The 18,066-nt window shown below is 37.4% G+C and overlaps 4 protein-coding genes across 7 annotated transcripts; 2 read left to right on the forward strand and 2 right to left on the reverse strand.

Annotated features, from left to right (window-relative positions):
- Nucleotides 1–320: 320 nt before the first annotated feature.
- Nucleotides 321–6,553, forward strand: LOC18049805 (ABC transporter B family member 11). Of its 3 annotated transcripts, none has more exons than XM_024188014.1 (13): nucleotides 321–565; nucleotides 1,116–1,466; nucleotides 1,596–1,650; nucleotides 1,764–1,939; nucleotides 2,040–2,261; nucleotides 2,358–2,596; nucleotides 2,748–3,273; nucleotides 3,365–3,638; nucleotides 3,843–4,723; nucleotides 4,862–5,128; nucleotides 5,239–5,502; nucleotides 5,604–5,920; nucleotides 6,031–6,195. In XM_024188014.1, the coding sequence occupies exons 2-13, from the start codon at nucleotides 1,140–1,142 to the stop codon at nucleotides 6,092–6,094; spliced, it is 3,612 nt and encodes a 1,203-aa protein (XP_024043782.1). In that variant the 5' UTR covers nucleotides 321–565; nucleotides 1,116–1,139; the 3' UTR covers nucleotides 6,095–6,195. The 3 variants fall into 3 exon arrangements, with proteins under 3 accessions (XP_024043782.1, XP_006444609.2, XP_024043781.1); XM_006444546.2 differs by having other exon boundaries at nucleotides 322–565; nucleotides 5,604–5,897; nucleotides 6,031–6,553; XM_024188013.1 differs by lacking the exon at nucleotides 321–565 and adding an exon at nucleotides 693–928 and having other exon boundaries at nucleotides 5,604–5,897; nucleotides 6,031–6,553.
- Nucleotides 6,554–9,404: 2,851 nt separating this feature from the next.
- On the reverse strand, nucleotides 9,405–11,589 carry LOC18049806. The gene is made up of 7 exons (XM_006444547.2): nucleotides 11,412–11,589; nucleotides 11,249–11,323; nucleotides 11,062–11,119; nucleotides 10,754–10,809; nucleotides 10,378–10,440; nucleotides 9,964–10,032; nucleotides 9,405–9,746 (listed from the first exon to the last, which is right to left on the reverse strand). The coding sequence occupies exons 1-7, from the start codon at nucleotides 11,466–11,468 to the stop codon at nucleotides 9,486–9,488; spliced, it is 639 nt and encodes a 212-aa protein (XP_006444610.1). The 5' UTR covers nucleotides 11,469–11,589; the 3' UTR covers nucleotides 9,405–9,485.
- Nucleotides 11,590–12,593: 1,004 nt separating this feature from the next.
- LOC18049807 (diacylglycerol O-acyltransferase 3, cytosolic) lies at nucleotides 12,594–13,859 on the forward strand. Its single transcript, XM_006444548.2, has 2 exons — nucleotides 12,594–13,001; nucleotides 13,134–13,859. Exons 1-2 carry the CDS (start codon nucleotides 12,657–12,659, stop codon nucleotides 13,854–13,856), a joined length of 1,068 nt encoding a protein of 355 aa, XP_006444611.1. The 5' UTR covers nucleotides 12,594–12,656; the 3' UTR covers nucleotides 13,857–13,859.
- Nucleotides 13,860–14,213: 354 nt separating this feature from the next.
- On the reverse strand, nucleotides 14,214–17,538 carry LOC18049808 (L-cysteine desulfhydrase). 2 transcript variants are annotated; one of them, XM_006444550.2, is made up of 2 exons: nucleotides 16,036–17,538; nucleotides 14,214–14,470 (listed from the first exon to the last, which is right to left on the reverse strand). In XM_006444550.2, exon 1 carries the CDS (start codon nucleotides 17,402–17,404, stop codon nucleotides 16,046–16,048), a length of 1,359 nt encoding a protein of 452 aa, XP_006444613.1. In that variant the 5' UTR covers nucleotides 17,405–17,538; the 3' UTR covers nucleotides 14,214–14,470; nucleotides 16,036–16,045. The 2 variants fall into 2 exon arrangements, with proteins under 2 accessions (XP_006444613.1, XP_006444612.1); XM_006444549.2 differs by having other exon boundaries at nucleotides 14,214–14,474.
- Between the last annotated feature and the right edge of the window lie 528 nt (nucleotides 17,539–18,066).

Consider the following 18,066-nt stretch of genomic DNA (forward strand, 5'->3'; position numbering starts at 1 on the left):
GGCCGCCTTATCTGACTCAGATTTACCAAATACACGCTAATTCAGCTTAATAATGATGCTTTTTTGTAAAACTTTTTTTATTTTTATTTTTATATATATACAAACAAACAACCTTGTATATATACAAACAAACAAAAAAAAAACGGCTACTGCTGCTTATGAACCTGAAAGGCAAGAATTCAAAATATTCTCTTTATTTTATGAATTATTTCAATGCAAAATAACAATTTATATCAAAATCTTGCTCACTTGGAAGGAAAGAAAAAACATTTTGTCTTCTCGGAAAGAGAGACTGAAAAATTGGATTTGAGATTTGACCAAATGAAAATACGAGTGGTTGACCACCAGCTTTTAACAATTCTATTTTTTACTCCTCGTGAGTGTTTTTGCTGAGAGTCAGTGTCATAAAGCTTGCCATTCAAGTAATAGAAATGCATATAAATTAATGTCAGCGAGCAGCAGCTTTGCTTAACATCACAGAAAGAGCCATAACTTCTAACTGCCCGCAGTCAGAGATCCCTCCCTGAAACTGCTTTTTGCAACTACCCTTTTCATCTCTGTCAAGGTATATGTTTCCCAATGGCCATTTGCTTTTCCTTTTTTCTTGGATGGGTTACAGCTTTTTATTATATTCTTTAATCTTTGTCGCAATTTATTTTTTATTTTTATTTTTTCTGGTGTGTTTGGATCCCATGAAGTTCAGTTTAAGCGATTTAAAGATGCGCCGCGAGTTGATCTTTTTAATTTATTCTCGGTTGTTGTCTGGACAACGAAGAACAAAACAGAAGCAAACGTTCTCTGTCTCTTTCCGAGATCCTTTTTTTAATGGCAGCTGAAGTTTATATGATTAGCTATTTGATTTTTTGTGTCGTGTTATGTTGTTTGGTGATCTTCTCAGCTGGTTGAATGATTTTTCTGCGGAACAGAGGTGTTTGTTTCTGGAATACAGAGCAGTTTCCTTATTGATTAGTTATTATTATTATTATTATTATTAATCTCCTTCACTTGCACAATTAAATTTTGTGAATAAGTTACTGCACTTCTTTATCAATCTTTTTGCTGCCATTAAATCTGGACCTCTTGAAATGCTCAAAAAAAATATTTACATATTGTAGGAGTGATATCTTGGGGACGGTGTAATGACCTCGGAGACCATGAACGGCGAATCAAATTCAAACGAGGCCTCCGCATCAAAAAGCCAAGAAGAGGTTGGCAAAGACTCCAGCATGAGTGGGAACGAGCATGATTCAGAGAAGGGCAAACAAACTGAGAAAACTGAATCTGTTCCATTCTACAAGCTATTCACATTTGCAGATTCTGCTGATACAGCACTGATGATCATCGGCTCAATTGGTGCTATAGGGAATGGGTTGTGTTTGCCCCTAATGACACTACTATTCGGTGACCTGATTAATACTTTTGGCGACAATCAGAATAACAGTGAGACGGTTGATAAAGTTTCTAAGGTAATCCCCTATTGCTTCGAGTTGAGCGTTCTGGGATGATTTCAAGACTTATCGTTAGGAAGATAAGCTTTGGTTGCAAATTTGTCTTTCTTCTGATATGACAAAATTTTTTTATGTCAACATTTTTAGGTGGCTGTAAAATTTGTCTACCTGGGTATTGGGTCAGGGATTGCGTCATTTCTCCGTAAGTACTCGTCATAATACTACTCAAAAGTCATTACAAGCTTTTATTTCCAAGAGAATTAGTTAATCTTTAGGGTCAATGATAACTGAGAAGCCTTTGTTTTTGTTTCGCAGAGGTGACTTGCTGGATGATTACAGGGGAAAGACAGGCTACAAGAATAAGGGGTTTGTATCTAAAAACTATACTGAGACAAGATGTGGCTTTCTTCGATAATGAAACAAACACAGGTGAGGTGGTTGGCAGAATGTCCGGCGACACTGTTCTTATACAAGATGCAATGGGTGAGAAGGTAGGATACTTTTAATTTGGCTAAGAAAATGCACCATCAGTTTCCTTAATCATGTCTTGCACAACACATCCCACAACTAACTCTTTCTAAATTTTGCCAGGTGGGGAAATTTCTACAGCTGATGGCTACATTTTTAGGAGGTTTTCTTATCGCATTTATAAAAGGGTGGCTTCTCACCCTTGTCATGCTGTCCTCCATTCCTCTGCTTGCAATGTCTGGTGGAGTCATGGCTATCATGATATCAAAGATGTCATCCCGTGGGCAAGGTGCTTATGCAAAAGCAGCATCTGTAGTCGAACAAACAATTGGCTCAATTAGAACAGTATGTTACGCGGCCGGTACAAGATAGAAATTCCAGCAAACGCTGAAATATCTTTTTCAAAACGCTTTGAATGACCATTATTTGATTTTGATCCAGGTTGCGTCATTTACTGGGGAGAAGCAAGCCATGAGTAATTACAAGAAGTTTCTTGTTACTGCTTACAAATCTGGCGTCCAAGAAGGCCTTGCTGCGGGGATTGGTCTCGGCATGGTTATGTTGATCGTTTTCTGCAGCTATGCTTTGTCTGTTTGGTATGGTGGAAAGTTGATTTTAGAGGAAGGATATAATGGGGGACAAGTGGTCAACGTGATGGTTGCTGTGTTGACTGGTTCCATGTAAGTTCCATTTCAAACTGTATATAATATTAAGATATAAATTCACATCCCATAATTCTGAAAAATTCCATCTCTTCATCACTACCAACCTTGTTTGCACTTGTTTTGGTTTACTGATCACTTCTTGCAATGACAAAAATTAATGCATCAGGTCCCTTGGGGAGGCATCTCCATGCTTGAGTGCATTTGGTGCTGGTCAAGCTGCAGCATTTAAGATGTTTGAGACCATCAACAGGAAGCCAGAGATAGATGCTTATGACACAAAGGGAAAGATATTGGATGACATTCGTGGAGATATAGAGTTGCGTGATGTTTATTTCAGCTATCCTGCGAGGCCGAATGAGCAAATATTTAGTGGATTCTCTATTTCAATCTCAAGTGGCACTACTGCAGCTTTGGTTGGGCAAAGTGGAAGTGGCAAGTCAACAGTTATTAGTCTGATAGAAAGATTTTATGATCCACAAGCTGGTGAAGTTCTTATAGATGGCATCAACCTAAAAGAATTTCAACTTCAGTGGATCCGGAAGAAAATTGGGCTTGTCAGCCAAGAACCTGTGTTATTTACAGGCAGCATTAAGGATAATATTGCATATGGAAAGGATGATGCAACTACTGAAGAAATAAGAGTTGCAACTGAACTTGCAAATGCTGCCAAGTTTATTGATAAACTACCTCAGGTTGAGTTATACACTATTTAATTTGTTGCTTTTGTGATCCATCTTTTTATAAAATATGATTGCTTATATGCTTTGATTCTCTTTGTTATAGGGGATAGACACGTTGGTTGGTGAGCATGGAACCCAGCTCTCTGGTGGACAGAAGCAAAGAATAGCAATTGCAAGAGCAATTCTAAAAGATCCTCGGATTTTACTTTTAGATGAAGCTACTAGTGCGCTTGATGCAGAATCAGAGAAGGTAGTGCAAGAGGCATTGGATAGAATTATGGTCAATAGAACTACAGTCATAGTTGCTCACCGTCTGAGCACTGTGAGAAATGCTGACATGATCGCTGTTATTCATCGAGGGAAGATAGTTGAAAAAGGTATGTGAAACATGTGAGGCTCATTTTAGATGATCCACATGAAGAGAAATGTTATACACAAATTGTCACCCAACATACAAAATTTTCATAGCGTTCAATCTTGTGGCATGTTTTAATCCCAATATACGAACCCTGAAAATTTTTATCATAATAAAACCAACGTTGTTGTATATGCTTAACAACATATATATATCAATTGATCAGGTACACATTCTAAACTGGTGGAGGATCCTGAAGGAGCTTACTCTCAACTTATACGCTTACAGGAAGCAAACAAAGAGTCAGAACAGACTATAGATGGTCAAAGAAAATCAGAAATTTCTATGGAGTCTTTAAGACATTCTAGCCACAGAATGTCACTGCGTCGATCCATAAGTCGTGGTTCATCAATTGGAAATAGCAGCCGCCATTCGATCTCGGTCTCATTTGGTTTACCTTCAGGACAGTTCGCTGATACTGCTCTGGGAGAACCAGCAGGCCCTTCACAACCAACAGAAGAAGTCGCTCCAGAGGTCCCAACTAGGCGCCTTGCCTATCTCAATAAGCCAGAAATTCCGGTTATTCTAGCTGGGACCATTGCAGCTATGGCTAATGGCGTTATACTTCCAGTTTATGGTCTATTAATTTCCAGTGTAATCGAAACATTCTTCAAACCACCTCATGAACTGAAAAAGGACTCCAGGTTCTGGGCACTAATATATGTGGCCCTTGGCGCTGGATCATTTTTGCTAAGTCCAGCCCAATCATATTTCTTTGCCGTGGCTGGAAACAAGTTGATCCAACGGATAAGATCTATGTGTTTTGAGAAGGTGATTCATATGGAGGTTAGTTGGTTCGATGAGCCTGAACACTCAAGTGGCGCTATTGGTGCAAGGCTTTCAGCAGATGCAGCATCAGTTCGTGCTTTAGTTGGAGATGCACTGGCTCGGATAGTTCAAAACATTTCAACAGCAGCCGCGGGCATGATCATTGCTTTTACTGCAAGTTGGGAGTTGGCCCTTATTGTCCTTGTCATGCTTCCTCTTATAGGAGTCAGTGGATACACCCAAATGAAATTCATGAAAGGATTCAGTGCAGATGCAAAGGTATATATTTTCTGAGTCTCAAATGTTATAGCATTTACTAGCTGTTAAGCATTTCCAAGCTGCTGCTCTAAAACTTCGTAATGATTATTTGTGAAGTTTTATGGTTTGATTTGATCATTTGGTCTTGAATTGCTGCAGATGAAGTATGAGGAAGCCAGCCAAGTTGCTAATGATGCAGTTGGAAGCATAAGAACAGTAGCTTCTTTCTGTGCCGAGGAGAAGGTAATGCAACTTTATAAGAAGAAATGTGAAGCTCCTATGAAGACAGGGATCAGGCAAGGGATGGTCAGTGGAGGAGGATTTGGCGCTTCTTTCTTCTTGCTGTTTGCTTTCTACGCAGCTAGTTTCTATGCCGGTGCTCGACTAGTAGAAGATGGAAAAGCCACTTTCTCAGATGTTTTTAAAGTAAGCATATCATTCGTCTCTTACGTCTATCTATCCAGTTTCCCAAAGTGGCAGATCTTTATAAACACTAAAATGTCCCACTGATACAATGTCTTATGTTTGGTTTGCAGGTTTTCTTTTCTCTGACCATGACAGCCATAGGAATTTCTCAATCCAGCTCATTTAGTTCAGATTCAAACAAAGCGAAGAGTGCTGCTGCTTCCATTTTTGCAATCATAGACCGGGAGTCAAAAATAGACCCTAGTGATGAGTCGGGGACAATTTTGGAAGATGTAAAGGGAGAAATAGAGCTTCATCATGTAAGCTTTAAATATCCATCAAGACCGGATGTCCAGGTTTTCCGAGACCTCAACTTAAAAATTCGTGCCGGCAAGGTGAGTGCTAAGCTGAATTTTCAGTTCCATTCTTTGAAGCAGTTAACTACGCACTGTTAGAATCTAAATTACATTATTCTATTTTTTGTTCTCTCTTTCAGACTGTTGCTCTGGTTGGAGAAAGTGGGAGTGGGAAATCAACAGTAGTCTCATTGTTGCAAAGATTCTATGATCCTGATGCAGGCCACATTACACTTGACGGAGTTGAAATTCAAAAGCTTCAACTGAAATGGTTGAGGCAGCAGATGGGTCTAGTAAGCCAAGAACCAGTTTTGTTCAACGACACAATCCGCGCCAACATCGCATATGGAAAGGGAGGGGATGCAACTGAAGCAGAAATTCAAGCTGCATCAGAGATGGCGAATGCCCACAAGTTCATCTGTAGCTTACAACAGGTTAGAACGAGCCGGTTACTACTGTAAGCAAATCAATATAAATATTAAAATAAGTACTGTACAGAATTGCATAACTCAATTAATGTGGGTTATACATGCTTACGCTACTCTTTTTAACCTGAAATTAATGTAGGGTTATGATACCATGGTTGGAGAGCGAGGACTCCAATTGTCAGGTGGTCAAAAGCAACGGGTAGCCATTGCACGAGCTATAGTTAAAGATCCTAAGATATTACTCTTAGATGAAGCTACCAGTGCGCTTGATGCTGAATCTGAACGGGTAGTTCAAGATGCATTGGACCGGGTAATGAAGAACAGAACCACAGTTGTGGTAGCTCATCGTTTGTCCACTATCAAGAATGCAGACATGATTGCAGTGGTCAAAAATGGAGTTATAGTGGAGAAAGGAAAGCATGAGAATTTGATTAATATTCCTGATGGATTTTATGCCTCCTTAATAGCACTTCACTCTAGTGCTTCAACTTCATGAGACTTTTTGGGCTAAATCTTTTTTTTTCCCCTTTTTTGGTCAAATTTTAAATTTCTGCGGAAATCTAATTTCAGAATAGTAGCAGAATGTAAAATACTGTTGTTTAAAAAATATTTAAATAGGGATAAATGAACAAAGAGAGGAGAAAATTACTTATTTGATTACGAATAAATACGAATGTGTTGGTTTCAAGAAATTATGAATTTTTTTGAGGATTGTTTAAGAGGAAGCGTTGAGCAATGGTTCCGTGGAACACAATGTCACTTTTCAACAACTTCCTGAAAAAAGAGAGAACACAATTTTACTTCTCAACAATTTCCTAAAGAAAGAGGGTGAAATTTTGAGAATACCTTTCGATTAATCTCTCTCTCAAATAATAACAACTAATTTATTTAATTTTTAAGACAAATTTGATAAATTTGTATTTTTTTTCTTTTCGTTAATATCTCTAAGAATATCATTGCAAGGGTATTATCGTAAAAATAAAAAAAGTAAGTGTAGAATTGTAATATAATTACCAACAAAGGTGTCATTAGATATTTTTTTTAAATATAGGGATTTAACTCAAAATATAAGAACTAAACAATTATTTATCTTGGGTGAGATTTTAGAATGTTTTTGTTATACTATATTTACTTAATGTATGTATAATATGTGTATACAAAATTAAATATAACTATTAATTACATAATTTTTTTTAAAATAAATATATACATATCATGTTGATTAAGTAGTATAGAATAAAAGTATTCTAGAATCCGGGGTTTCTCGAGAACGAACGTCACTAATGACGACTCGAAAGGCAAGTTTCACTTGGATCGAGCTTTTCAAAGAAACGGTCAAAGATTGGTTTGAAGATAATCTTCGATTGGGAAGCCATAAACTTCATTTTGTTAGACAAATTGGCACCGATATGCGACCAAACACGTTTAATGGCCAGCTATCTGAATCCGTTGCCTTCGCAGGCATGTAATTTAAGTCCAGGTCCAACTCTCTGCCAATAACAGAAGAAATTTCGTTAAATTAAATAATATTCCTTCCGCTCCCACTACTTTTACTTACTCTCAGTTACAAAGTCAAAGCCCATCTTTCGACGGCAAGTCGGCAACACTTATCCTATCTTTCTGCGGATAGAATCGTAGAAAATCTACTCCATATTGCTGTCGCTATAGAGACTTCTTAGCCAAAAATAATAATATTTTAAGACGAGTTCTACATCTTTCCTGGTTGATGAGGAGTGGCTTTCAGAAACAGAGCAAAGCAATCAATTGGAAATTGTTTCTCAACTCTCCAGGCCACTCTGTTTTGCGCTTTGATGGTTTACAAATTCGGAAGGCAAAAAACCCGAGATAGATTATCAATCGATGATTTACGTTTCTTCAGTTTCAGGTTATCAGCATTTTCTGCTTACCACTTTCAATATGTAAAGAAGAGTGGGAAACCGCCGTAACAGAAGTGCCCCTAAATATCTTTTCCCTGACATAAATTCCCAATGGCTAAGAAAAGTATTGACAAATTAACTACCAATAGAATTTGCCTAAATCCTAATAGCAAATTAAATATGGACAATATGCCACATAGCTAGCGACTTTTGTCAGCCTGAGTAGTATCACATGTTGATTGTTGACGGTGTCAGTGGGGACTGTTTGGTTTGGTCCGGTTTAGGGGTAGAATTGAACCAAATCTAAACCAATTAATTCATGATTTTGTGAACTAAATATTGGAACCGAACTAAATTAAACCAAATTAATTCGGTTCAATTCTATGGTCCGGTTTGCTTTGATTTGCTTCGAATAATTTTATCTTCTATATTTTACAAAAAAAAAAAGATATAATAGTAATATACTATTACTATAAGAATAATCTTGAGTTCTTAAATCCACAAACAATAAAAAAAAATAATAAAATTCAACAATAACCTAAAAATCCATTATAAATTACAAAAAAAAACTTTACTTCAAAATTTCATTGCTACTGAACACTTTCTCAATCACCACTTCTTGATCTTTCAAATTTCATATCCAAAGTAGCTTCATTATCTCTCAAAACCATTAGCCAAGCACCAACAATTAAACAAAATAAAGTAGAGCGTATAATATCACATTGATAATCACATATATTAATTAACAAATAAAAGTATCAATTTCATTATCTAAATATTATTCATTTTGAACCACATAAATGAAAGTTAAACAAAAAAAATTGTACAATCTGCTTAAATATAAACTTAAATATAAATTTTACAAAATATACCTTTTCAAAGTTTATCCATAAACTCATTTTCCTAAAGTAATTTATTAAGATTTGTAAAAGAGAAAACCACAGTTAATTTTATGTTAATATCAATATTTCAACCATATTAGGACTTAGACCTTTAATATAGATCTAGTTTAGGCTAGGGCTAATTTTAAAATTTTTATTTTCATAAATTCTATTTTTAATTTTTTTGGTGAACTATTTAGTTCGGTGGCTCCGTTTGGTTTTAAACCAAACCAAGACCAATTAGTTAAGAAATTTCGAAACAATTTAATTTTTGCTGCCCGAACAGAACCAAACCAAATGTCCACGCCCAGTTGAAAGTGGATTACCAAATCAATGTCTCTAACTTTATCTAATGCAATAGTCCCTTAGGTAGTATAAGAGACTTGAACTGTTTTAAAGGATCATTGAATAAGCCAGACTGTGCAAGCTACAGCACCTCGACCTATGCATTATCAGATTGCCATTGAGCCAGCAGTAAATGCAATCATGTGAGTTTGATTCTGGCACCCCACGCACCAGCACTACGTGCAATAAGTTTCTTCGGTCTTTACCCTTCTACATTGTTAGGATCGGAAGGAAAATTACGCAGCAAGAGAAAACCCAATTCCGTTAATCATACGATATGGATGTTTGTTGATGATCCCTAAACCCATATCCTGAGTTCGTACCCCAAAACCTGTAAATAATGCCTTCCATTCTCAGTTCATAATTCACATTAGGTGAGCTGCCCTCAATTTCTCCTAAGTGTAAGCATGTAATGTGAACCCACGACTATATGCAATTTGAGAAGCCAAATCCAAAAGTCGCATCTGTTCTCATGTTAGAAACAAAAATTATTATTCATCATCATCATCACTCTCATCACTGTATGAAACCAGGCCTGTCCTAGTTACATCATTAGATTTGTCAGTATCGCCATTAGATGTTCTCACTATGTCTGGTGATTTTTCTGTCTCAACATCAGGGGCTTTCGCAATGTCTGCAGGTTCTTTAACACTTCCCTCATCTATCCTTGCTTTCTTTGCTTGAGGCTTAACTTTTATAATCATGCCTAATGGACGAGTTGGTGGATTCTTCCTCCCAGCTGTTTTCTGTTCCTGAAAACAGAAATAAGATGCCTTCAGAAATTAAAGGCACATAGTGGTATGAAACCTTTAATTATACAACATAGATCAAGTCATCCCCGCAATAATATGGATCCACCAAGTTCTTTCAACTTAAAGAGGCTAAGTTCACCATGAGCAATCAATATTTGCTGTTCCGGGAAGGTGGGCTCGTCACTAATGCAACTAAAAAGAACTTTTAAGTACCAACCTGGACTGCAGGAAGAGGGGGTGTTTCCTTCAATTCATGTACAATAGTAGATTGTGCTGCCACCGCTGCCTGAAAGAAGAAACCAAAGAAATACCGTCTAAGACGAGGGTGAGATAAAAAAAAAGTTCTGGAAATCATTATGCAGCTGCATGGGCCATCAAAATCATTACGACAAGCATTCATAGACAGCTGAAGACCGTAATTAATTTGACAGCCTAGGTAAGCTTATATTCATTGGTTTAACACATATCCAAACCTAAAATGCTGCACATTTAATAAGTATATACATGTGAACGTGTTGGGGAGTTGAGCAATACTTATATTATTCTAACATAAAACAAAGGATAGGGCATCTGTTTTCTTGCACCTAAACCTTAAAGCGACTCTACAAATCAAAATTGGAGAGAAAATTACCTGGAAACTACGAAGCTGTTGGGCCTCTTCGTCAGCCACTTGACGCTCATAGTCTCTCCTAGACTGGAAGAAGAATTTAATAATTGGTAAAGGAAATTTGAAAGAATCATGGCTGATTTGGAATGTAAGTCAATAAGTAACAATGACATTGATTATACACCCCCATGAGGCTCGTAAGGGCATAAAACTTTATGGGAAGAGAAACTAAATAATCATCATACAGTCCAAACTCTTAACAAAAATGTGATAGGCAGCATACATGTTGATCAACAACAAAATTTCCTAATAGAATTCTTTTTTGCTTGTTGGTGGGGGGGGGGGGGGGGGGGTTCGCACTTCTACTAGAACTTCATACAATCTTAAAACATGGTCTCACCGAATCCCATTTTTCAAGAAACTCAGTCTCATCTTCGTCCAGAGCTTTGGGTGGTCCTGCAAAAAAAAAAAAAAAGAGTGATTATTCTTGCATTCTTTCTAGCATGTTAACATTCAACAACATTGAAAAGTGAAGAAATCGATATTCACTTTGCAGTGACACAGCTGAACTGATCAAACATATATTTTAAACAGGATTAACCACATCATAGAATTAGAACCCATTCCAATTTAGAAATTTCACTGATATTTATTCAACCATTAGTAAAAGATAAAAGAATAAATCGACTAATAGAGACCAGCACTTACTGTGCTTGAAGCGTTCATTGAATTCTGCATCCTTCTTGTCTTTATTCTCCTTCAGTATCTACATGAAGGAAAAAGAACTATCAGCAACTCCGTAGAGCTCAACAATATTTTTGATCAGCCCAAAAAACAAAATCGAAAGAGGCACATTAGCATTATTATTATTATTATTTTTTTAAAAAGAACAAACCTCAAAGAGAGGCCTATCTCTCTGAGCAGTGCCATCATCAACTCGTTCGCCCCTTGTTCTTTTAGCTTCATCCAACTGTCACAACAAATGCATCAACTGATTTTATTAAAAAAAAAAATTAGGGTTTAGGAAGAGGTAATTAATTTATAGAAATTTGTAGTACCTGTTCCTCCGATATGAAATTCATCAACCTTATCGGACGCGATGATTCCTCCGCCATCTCAGAACTAGCCTAATGCAATTCAATAGGTTTGAAATTTCGAGGATTTAGATCGAAATGCGATGAGAATGACACTATCGAGAGCTTAGCTTTTAACTCAGCAGTTGCACCCGATTGTGTTTAATTTTTGGGCGGCTAATGTGCTGAAATGACAAGAGTACCCTCCGTTGTAATGCGTACCCTCAATAGTGATGCTATTTGAACGGAAAAAATAAACAGATGAGAGGCATAATTAAATCAACTGTAAATCACATGACTTGAGAGTAAAAAAATAAAATAATTAATTAATACTATAAACTTATAAGGTTTAATACTTCATGATGTATTCTTTCACTTTCTTTATTATTTTTCTAGTCAATTTATCTCAATAGCCTTAGTTCTCAATTGCTTATTAAACATATTAATATAATTTTCCTCTTAAATATATTTTATATACATGAGACGAATACAATTACTTTAAATTTCAATTTCTCAATTACGGCACTTATATTTATTTTCAACCAAAAAAAAATTGATATTATTATTTTTTCTAATCATTCATCCCTCTTCACCTCATTCTAAATTAAACATATTCATTCAAAATTGTAACTACAAGTAGGCTAAATCAAATACGGTATGCTAATTGGTATAATGTAAATGTAAAGCAATAAAAATTGTCGAATTATTTGGTACCTGGTTAATTTTACCTATCATGATAAGAGAAGAAAGAATGATGTTCAAAATTGACAATTGGGAATAAAAATTTTAGGAAGATAATGAAGTAATTATATTACAAATTTTTTAAATCTTATTTATTTATTTATTTATAGTTTAAATCTTCAATCTATTTGGATTTTGGAATAAAGCAGGCTGCCAGCTGGCAGCTCCAGTTGGCTCCATCCATACTGTCCGTAACTAAGGTTCGCCATCGCACCGTTGGTATTAAATGAAAAAGTTAAAAAAACAAACGTGAAGCCGCGTAGGAAGTGTGGCGAAGCAAAACCGCCACGAGCGAGCAAGCGCGAAGCAATACCAGCAACCCACGTCAGCATTGGCACTTTCTTGACCAATATATCTTCGCCACGCGTCTCTTACTAGTAATTCCAACCGCTCTTTCATCCTCATTCAAATTTTTGTTGGCAAAAATACATTTCAAATATTTCATCTTCCTGAAACACTTCAAGTCCGCAAAGCCTCTGAATCCCAGCGATGGAAACGACCGCCATTGCTCAACGCTTTCTTCCATGCATACCTTCCGACACCGGTGACCGGTTTCCGATCAAGTATCATCTGGGTTTTGGAGATTTCAGAGTTTCAGAGCGAACCCGAAATTCTTTCAGACGATTGAGTAGTCGGTTTTCGGATTGCGGACATCAGCAGTATTATGTATCGCCAAGGAAAGAAACCAAGAAGAAAGAAAAGGAAAAGAGTTCTGAGATTAAATCAGTGAGGAAGAAATTGAAGTTTATGAAAAGATTGTCCAGTGACTTGCTCCCTCTTGAGGCTTTTGGCAACGAGGATGCAAGTAGTTTGAGGAATGAAGAAAGGATTTCAGTAAGAACATGAACCTGTTACCTTCTTGGTGTTCTTTCGACTTTCAATTTGGTTTCTCTATTTTTCATATTTTCCAAATAAGCTATAAAAAAAAAAAAGGTATGTAAATAATCTCATGTTTCTTTGATGCAGGAAGCAGTACAAGTGCTACAAGCACAACTCTTGCAGTTGAGATCAGAGCAGAAAGAATTGAAGAAAATGATGAAAGAGAAGAAAGCACAGATTAAAACCACAATGAAGGAGAGAAAGGGTAATCGCAAATCTGGGTCATCATCGAGCTCATCATCTGAGTCCAGCGACAGTGATAATGGGGACGTAATTGACACGATCCCCTTGAGAAGTAACATTTTGAAACTATCAGAAAACATTGAAGTACAAAAGGAGATAATAGTACCGGCTTTAGCTAAATCTGCTACTTCATTGATTCAACAAGACAAGTTGGAGGATTGCTGCTTTAGAAGTGGGGGTGAATGCAGAAATTTAAATGGCCGGAGTAACGATCAAGGCTATGGCATTGTTGAGAGGACAACCACAACAAGAACTAAGAGAATTGAGGTCTGCATGGGTGGCAAGTGTAAGAAACTAGGAGCTGGAGCTCTGTTAGAAGAATTTGAGAGGAAGGCTGGTGCTGAATGTGATGTGTCAATGTGCAAATGCATGGGCAAGTGCAGGGATGGTCCTAACCTCAGGGTTTCAAATAGTCACGATGGAGATTCAGCTATAAGAATACAGGGCTATGCTAAACCTTCGATCAATTCTCTTTGCATTGGCGTTGGTTTAGAAGATGTGGATATGATTCTGGCAAATATTTTGGGCAAAGATATGAATAATAATTGCATGATGGCTCCTTCTTGACAATAGCTCATCCTTTTTATTACTCTCTTGATAGTTCAGCTGAAACTTGAGATGAACGTTGTTTTGATTTTGGAATTATAAAGATGGTTCCACAAGGAAGATGGTGACTTACAGCTTAGCAAATGTTATTTAAACTATAATTCTTCTAAATTTCTTATATTTTTTCTTTTTATGAAAAAAGTGGGTGAGACATACTATTTTTTATTCAAATGTATGTTCTCTTTTACATTCGAGGGGGTATTTGGATCATGATATAGAAGTTCGCTCATCTTCTAATTTAACCATGCAAATACACACTCAGATTGCGATCACTGTCAAATGAAGAGACAAAATAAAATTCATGAAAAGGCAGCTGAATTACTAAAGAATGCCAGCTTTCATACATTATTGTTGTGAATACAAGGGTAAAGATAACAACGATCAACCGTCTAGCAAGTTAGGTCAGTGTACAACAGTTTCTGGGGTAACTTCAAAGTTAGGGATGAACATATGCCTCAGTTTTGCCGACCGTGCTGAAGTAGAGTCCACAGTTTTGTGATTCAACGGCTGTGGCAAGGCACAATAACTGGTGAATAATCATGCTATTCCATTGAATTCTTCCCAGCTATCTACATCTAACTGCCAAAAAAGGAACACAGAGAATAAGGAAAGATACTTTTGCATCAAGTATCCAGAATAAACACATAATACGACTTGATAATTCAAGGCACTTTAAAACAAGTAGCAGCACAGTCAACCAATTATGGGTGCGTTTGGGAGTGAAGTGCTGCAGCGTTTAAGATGCAGCTTCTGTGGAATAAAAGCCATATCTGTGGAGTAGAACTGAGAAAAAATGGCTGCTGAGCAGCTGCCAAAACCTAGCTGCAAGGTGTTACCAAACACCGTGGCAGCTGGGCTGCCCACTGCCATACATCACTCCCAAAAGCACCCTACATCTTGGAAGTGCACATAAATCCACAGACACACAAATAAGCTCATTAAATTATTCAAAAACATCCTCCAAAACAAAATATGAGGTCTCGCTACACACGGGGTTGGGGTCCCTGGGAAAGTAGAGAAATGTTCCTGGCCAATGGTGGGCACTAATGAAAAATAACTGGTTCTTAACTATTTCTATCAATCAATGTCCACTCTCCTCGTGAAATAATATTCATCTTACTGACTTGTTCTGCACCCTTTGAGAAAACCTACCACTAAAGATGTTATCCTGCTTACTGATGATCAAAATTCCTTAACTGGCATTTTCTACCCAGTTCAGTAATACTACACTTCCCAAATAGTATCCCAACATTTTACATCCCAAGTAGTAAGGTGGCATTCATCCACTATTCCACTTGTAAAATTACTCATTAGTTCATCCCACTGTCCAAAAGATGAATGTCACCTCCCTAGTGATGGATAAGGTTGGATTTTAATAGTGGGTGTAGTATTATTCTATCCATATTACCAATCAGCCTACATTCATTGACGGGAATTCCTAAACAACTTTTAATAATTTTCTATGGAGTTAAAAAGTCTTTATGGAATCAACACGAGAGGAGTAAAACTCAATTACTCTTATAAGGTACTCTAAAGATCATTTAGGGTTGCAGGGATTGTCACAACTCTGCAATGACGAAAACAGTATACAAAAGAACTGAATTAACGAGCTGCAGCTAGGACATGGTAATGTGAAAATCAAAGCATCATGATGATTTGGATGTCAGTCACTCAATAAGTCATTGTATGTGTCAGCAGGAATGTAATAAATAATAATAACTGTGATTAAATGAGAACCCAGAGCAGCAAAACATCTAAGAGAGCAAAATGACCTGTAGATGCCACTGTCTCCACATATTATTAGAACGTGCATACAGCAATATGAAAAGCAACGATAGAAATGTAGCAACACAGACAAAATTAGCACTAGAAAAGCCATAATTCTTGATTACTCCTTACTACCAAGTTGCCAAGAAATGTTATTTGCAATCAGTGAATTTAGGAAGTAATTTTCAGAAAGAGATCATCTTAAATCTAGAAAAAGAGATATTTTAAATGATTCAATAACAAAAATGATAACATATTGTCCTTCTGGACACATTTAGCAGGCAACTCCAAGGAAGTGATGTACATAACATAATACTGTGTCGTCCTTCAGGATGCATTTTACAAGCAACTCCAGGGAAGGATAAAAACAAACCTCTCCATTTTCACTCTGTCAAAAGCATTTGGCAAACCTGCCCCTCCTCGACAAGAAGAATAACTGCATCCCTAAATTTCTCGTAATCCTCCAATGTATTATAAACCTGATGAGAAATCCTTGCATACCCTGTTATAATCCCATCTTTATCCCTAGCTCCAGCCTGAGGCTGACCATCATCCTTTGGCGCCTGATAATGAATAGGAACCTCGACTCCAAAGCGCACCCTTAAATGCCCCCTCAACCTCAAGGCATCATCCTCACCCATAACCCTCAACCTCGAAGGCAACCCAACCATAACCATTGCCGCACATATTTCAGGCGGAGACCCAAGACTTGTTCCCCAAGCATTGGCCAACATTCTCGCCATCTTCAGGGCTTGCTCATGGTTCCTCTGCATAATCCCATCAATTCCACCCTCAAACCTACTCACAAACGTCACAGCTGAGGGTATCACAAGCTGTGCACTGTAGTCTCTAGTCCCAATCCACGCGCTCTCTATTGGCAATCCATTACCAAACTCATGTGAAACCACCGGGTGATGCATATCAGACGATAAAATTGATTTTCTGCAATACAAGAAGGCTACAGATGGTGGGCAAAAAAACCACTTGTGCAAATTACTAACATAGAAATCGGCTCCAATTTCTTTCACATCAATTTTAATACTACCCATAGCATGTGCCGCATCTACAAAGACCTGATCCACACCTTCATCTCTACAAATTTTAACCAATTTACGAACGGGAATCACAACACATGGCATTGATGTAATGTGATCGATGATTGCTAACCGTATCATTTTTCCATCTTTTTTACCCTTTTCAATCCCCTTTTTAAACTCATTGATAATTTCTTCCTCCGAGGCTAACGGAAACGGTAACTGAACTTCAACAACAGACCCACCTGCACGGGTGACGTAAGCTTGGATAGATTTTTTAACGGCTTGGAAGGCGCAGTGAAGCATCAAAACGGTATCGTTTCTGTGGAACCTCCCCTCGGTAAAACCGCGGCCAATTTGCTGGAGGACGATGGCGGCAGCGGTGGTTGCGTTGTCGACAAGTGAGATTTCGCCGACGTCATCGGCGTTGATGAGGTCCTTGACGGCGGCACGTGACTCCAGAATCCCCTTGCGGAGAGAGTTGAAGTAGAAGTCGTCCGGTTGTTGGAGGAATTTGAGCTGCCACTTTTGCTGGTCGGCGAGTACGGACTTGGGGCAGCTCCCGAAGCTCCCGTTGTTGATGCGGGCAACGCCGTGTTGGTGGTGAGAGAACTCGTCGCGGATTTCGGCTTCGGATATGCAGCGAGTGAGTTTGGGTTTTTTAGAGACGTGGTGAGTCAATTCGCCGTTTCGAGCTTCTTGATCCATGGCTGATGTGTCAGAGTGAGAGTGAAGAGGGAGAGTGAAAGCAGGGGATGCAGGGTTAAAACTGAGGATAATTTTAATTTTTGGGTGCTGCGGCAACTGATGCCGTGTCACTCGCTGTGCGGAGACAGGCTACCTTTGTTATACACTCACGCAATATATGTGAGTGTATATAACAATTAAATATAATGATAATTACATAACTTTTTATATATATATATATATTAATTATAAATATTAAGTGATTATAATACAATAAAAATTTTTTGGGATGTCTTGACCTCATTAACTCCACGAGAAAATAATATTAGGATAACAAAAAAAGAGGTATTGGATTAGATTTAGTTTGGGTGAGATTTTTTCCCCCATTTGGGTGAATTTAGAATTTGAATTTGCTGCTTGGCAAAATTCTTACCAGTTGAAATTTCAGTTTTATACTTCAATAGAAGCAAAAGTTTGAATGAGAGACGAAGTTATTTTTGGAATATAAAGGGTTCGTTGAGTAAAATTAGATATTTTCAATGTCAATCAAGAGTGTATAAGCATTTCGGTTTTAATGAGTTTCAAATTTTCAATTTAGTAGTTAACTAGCTACATTTTACATACAGTATGAATATCTAATATAAGTTACCTTAATAATATATACATATTTTTTTTTTCAATTG

The sequence above is a fragment of the Citrus clementina genome, unplaced genomic scaffold (assembly GCF_000493195.1).
Source record: "Citrus clementina cultivar Clemenules unplaced genomic scaffold, Citrus_clementina_v1.0 scaffold_3, whole genome shotgun sequence".
In the NCBI taxonomy this organism is placed as follows: domain Eukaryota; kingdom Viridiplantae; phylum Streptophyta; class Magnoliopsida; order Sapindales; family Rutaceae; genus Citrus; species Citrus x clementina.

What these genes read in the sequence shown, in the direction of transcription:
- LOC18049805 (XM_006444546.2), top strand. Translation starts at nt 1,140, where the DNA reads ATGACCTCGGAGACCATGAACGGCGAATCAAATTCAAACGAGGCCTCC. An exon ending in GCTGTGTTGACTGGTTCCAT is followed by an intron (nt 2,597 to 2,747) that starts GTAAGTTCCATT and finishes TTAATGCATCAG; the next exon opens with GTCCCTTGGGGAGGCATCTC. An exon ending in TCATCTGTAGCTTACAACAG is followed by an intron (nt 5,898 to 6,030) that starts GTTAGAACGAGC and finishes AAATTAATGTAG; the next exon opens with GGTTATGATACCATGGTTGG.
- LOC18049806 (XM_006444547.2), bottom strand. Translation starts at nt 11,468, where the DNA reads ATGGCGGAGGAATCATCGCGTCCGATAAGGTTGATGAATTTCATATCG. An exon ending in TTCTTGAAAAATGGGATTCG is followed by an intron (nt 10,441 to 10,753) that starts GTGAGACCATGT and finishes TTCTTCTTCCAG; the next exon opens with TCTAGGAGAGACTATGAGCG. An exon ending in CCCCTCTTCCTGCAGTCCAG is followed by an intron (nt 9,747 to 9,963) that starts GTTGGTACTTAA and finishes TTCTGTTTTCAG; the next exon opens with GAACAGAAAACAGCTGGGAG.
- LOC18049807 (XM_006444548.2), top strand. Translation starts at nt 12,657, where the DNA reads ATGGAAACGACCGCCATTGCTCAACGCTTTCTTCCATGCATACCTTCC. An exon ending in GGAATGAAGAAAGGATTTCA is followed by an intron (nt 13,002 to 13,133) that starts GTAAGAACATGA and finishes TCTTTGATGCAG; the next exon opens with GAAGCAGTACAAGTGCTACA.
- LOC18049808 (XM_006444550.2), bottom strand. Translation starts at nt 17,404, where the DNA reads ATGGATCAAGAAGCTCGAAACGGCGAATTGACTCACCACGTCTCTAAA.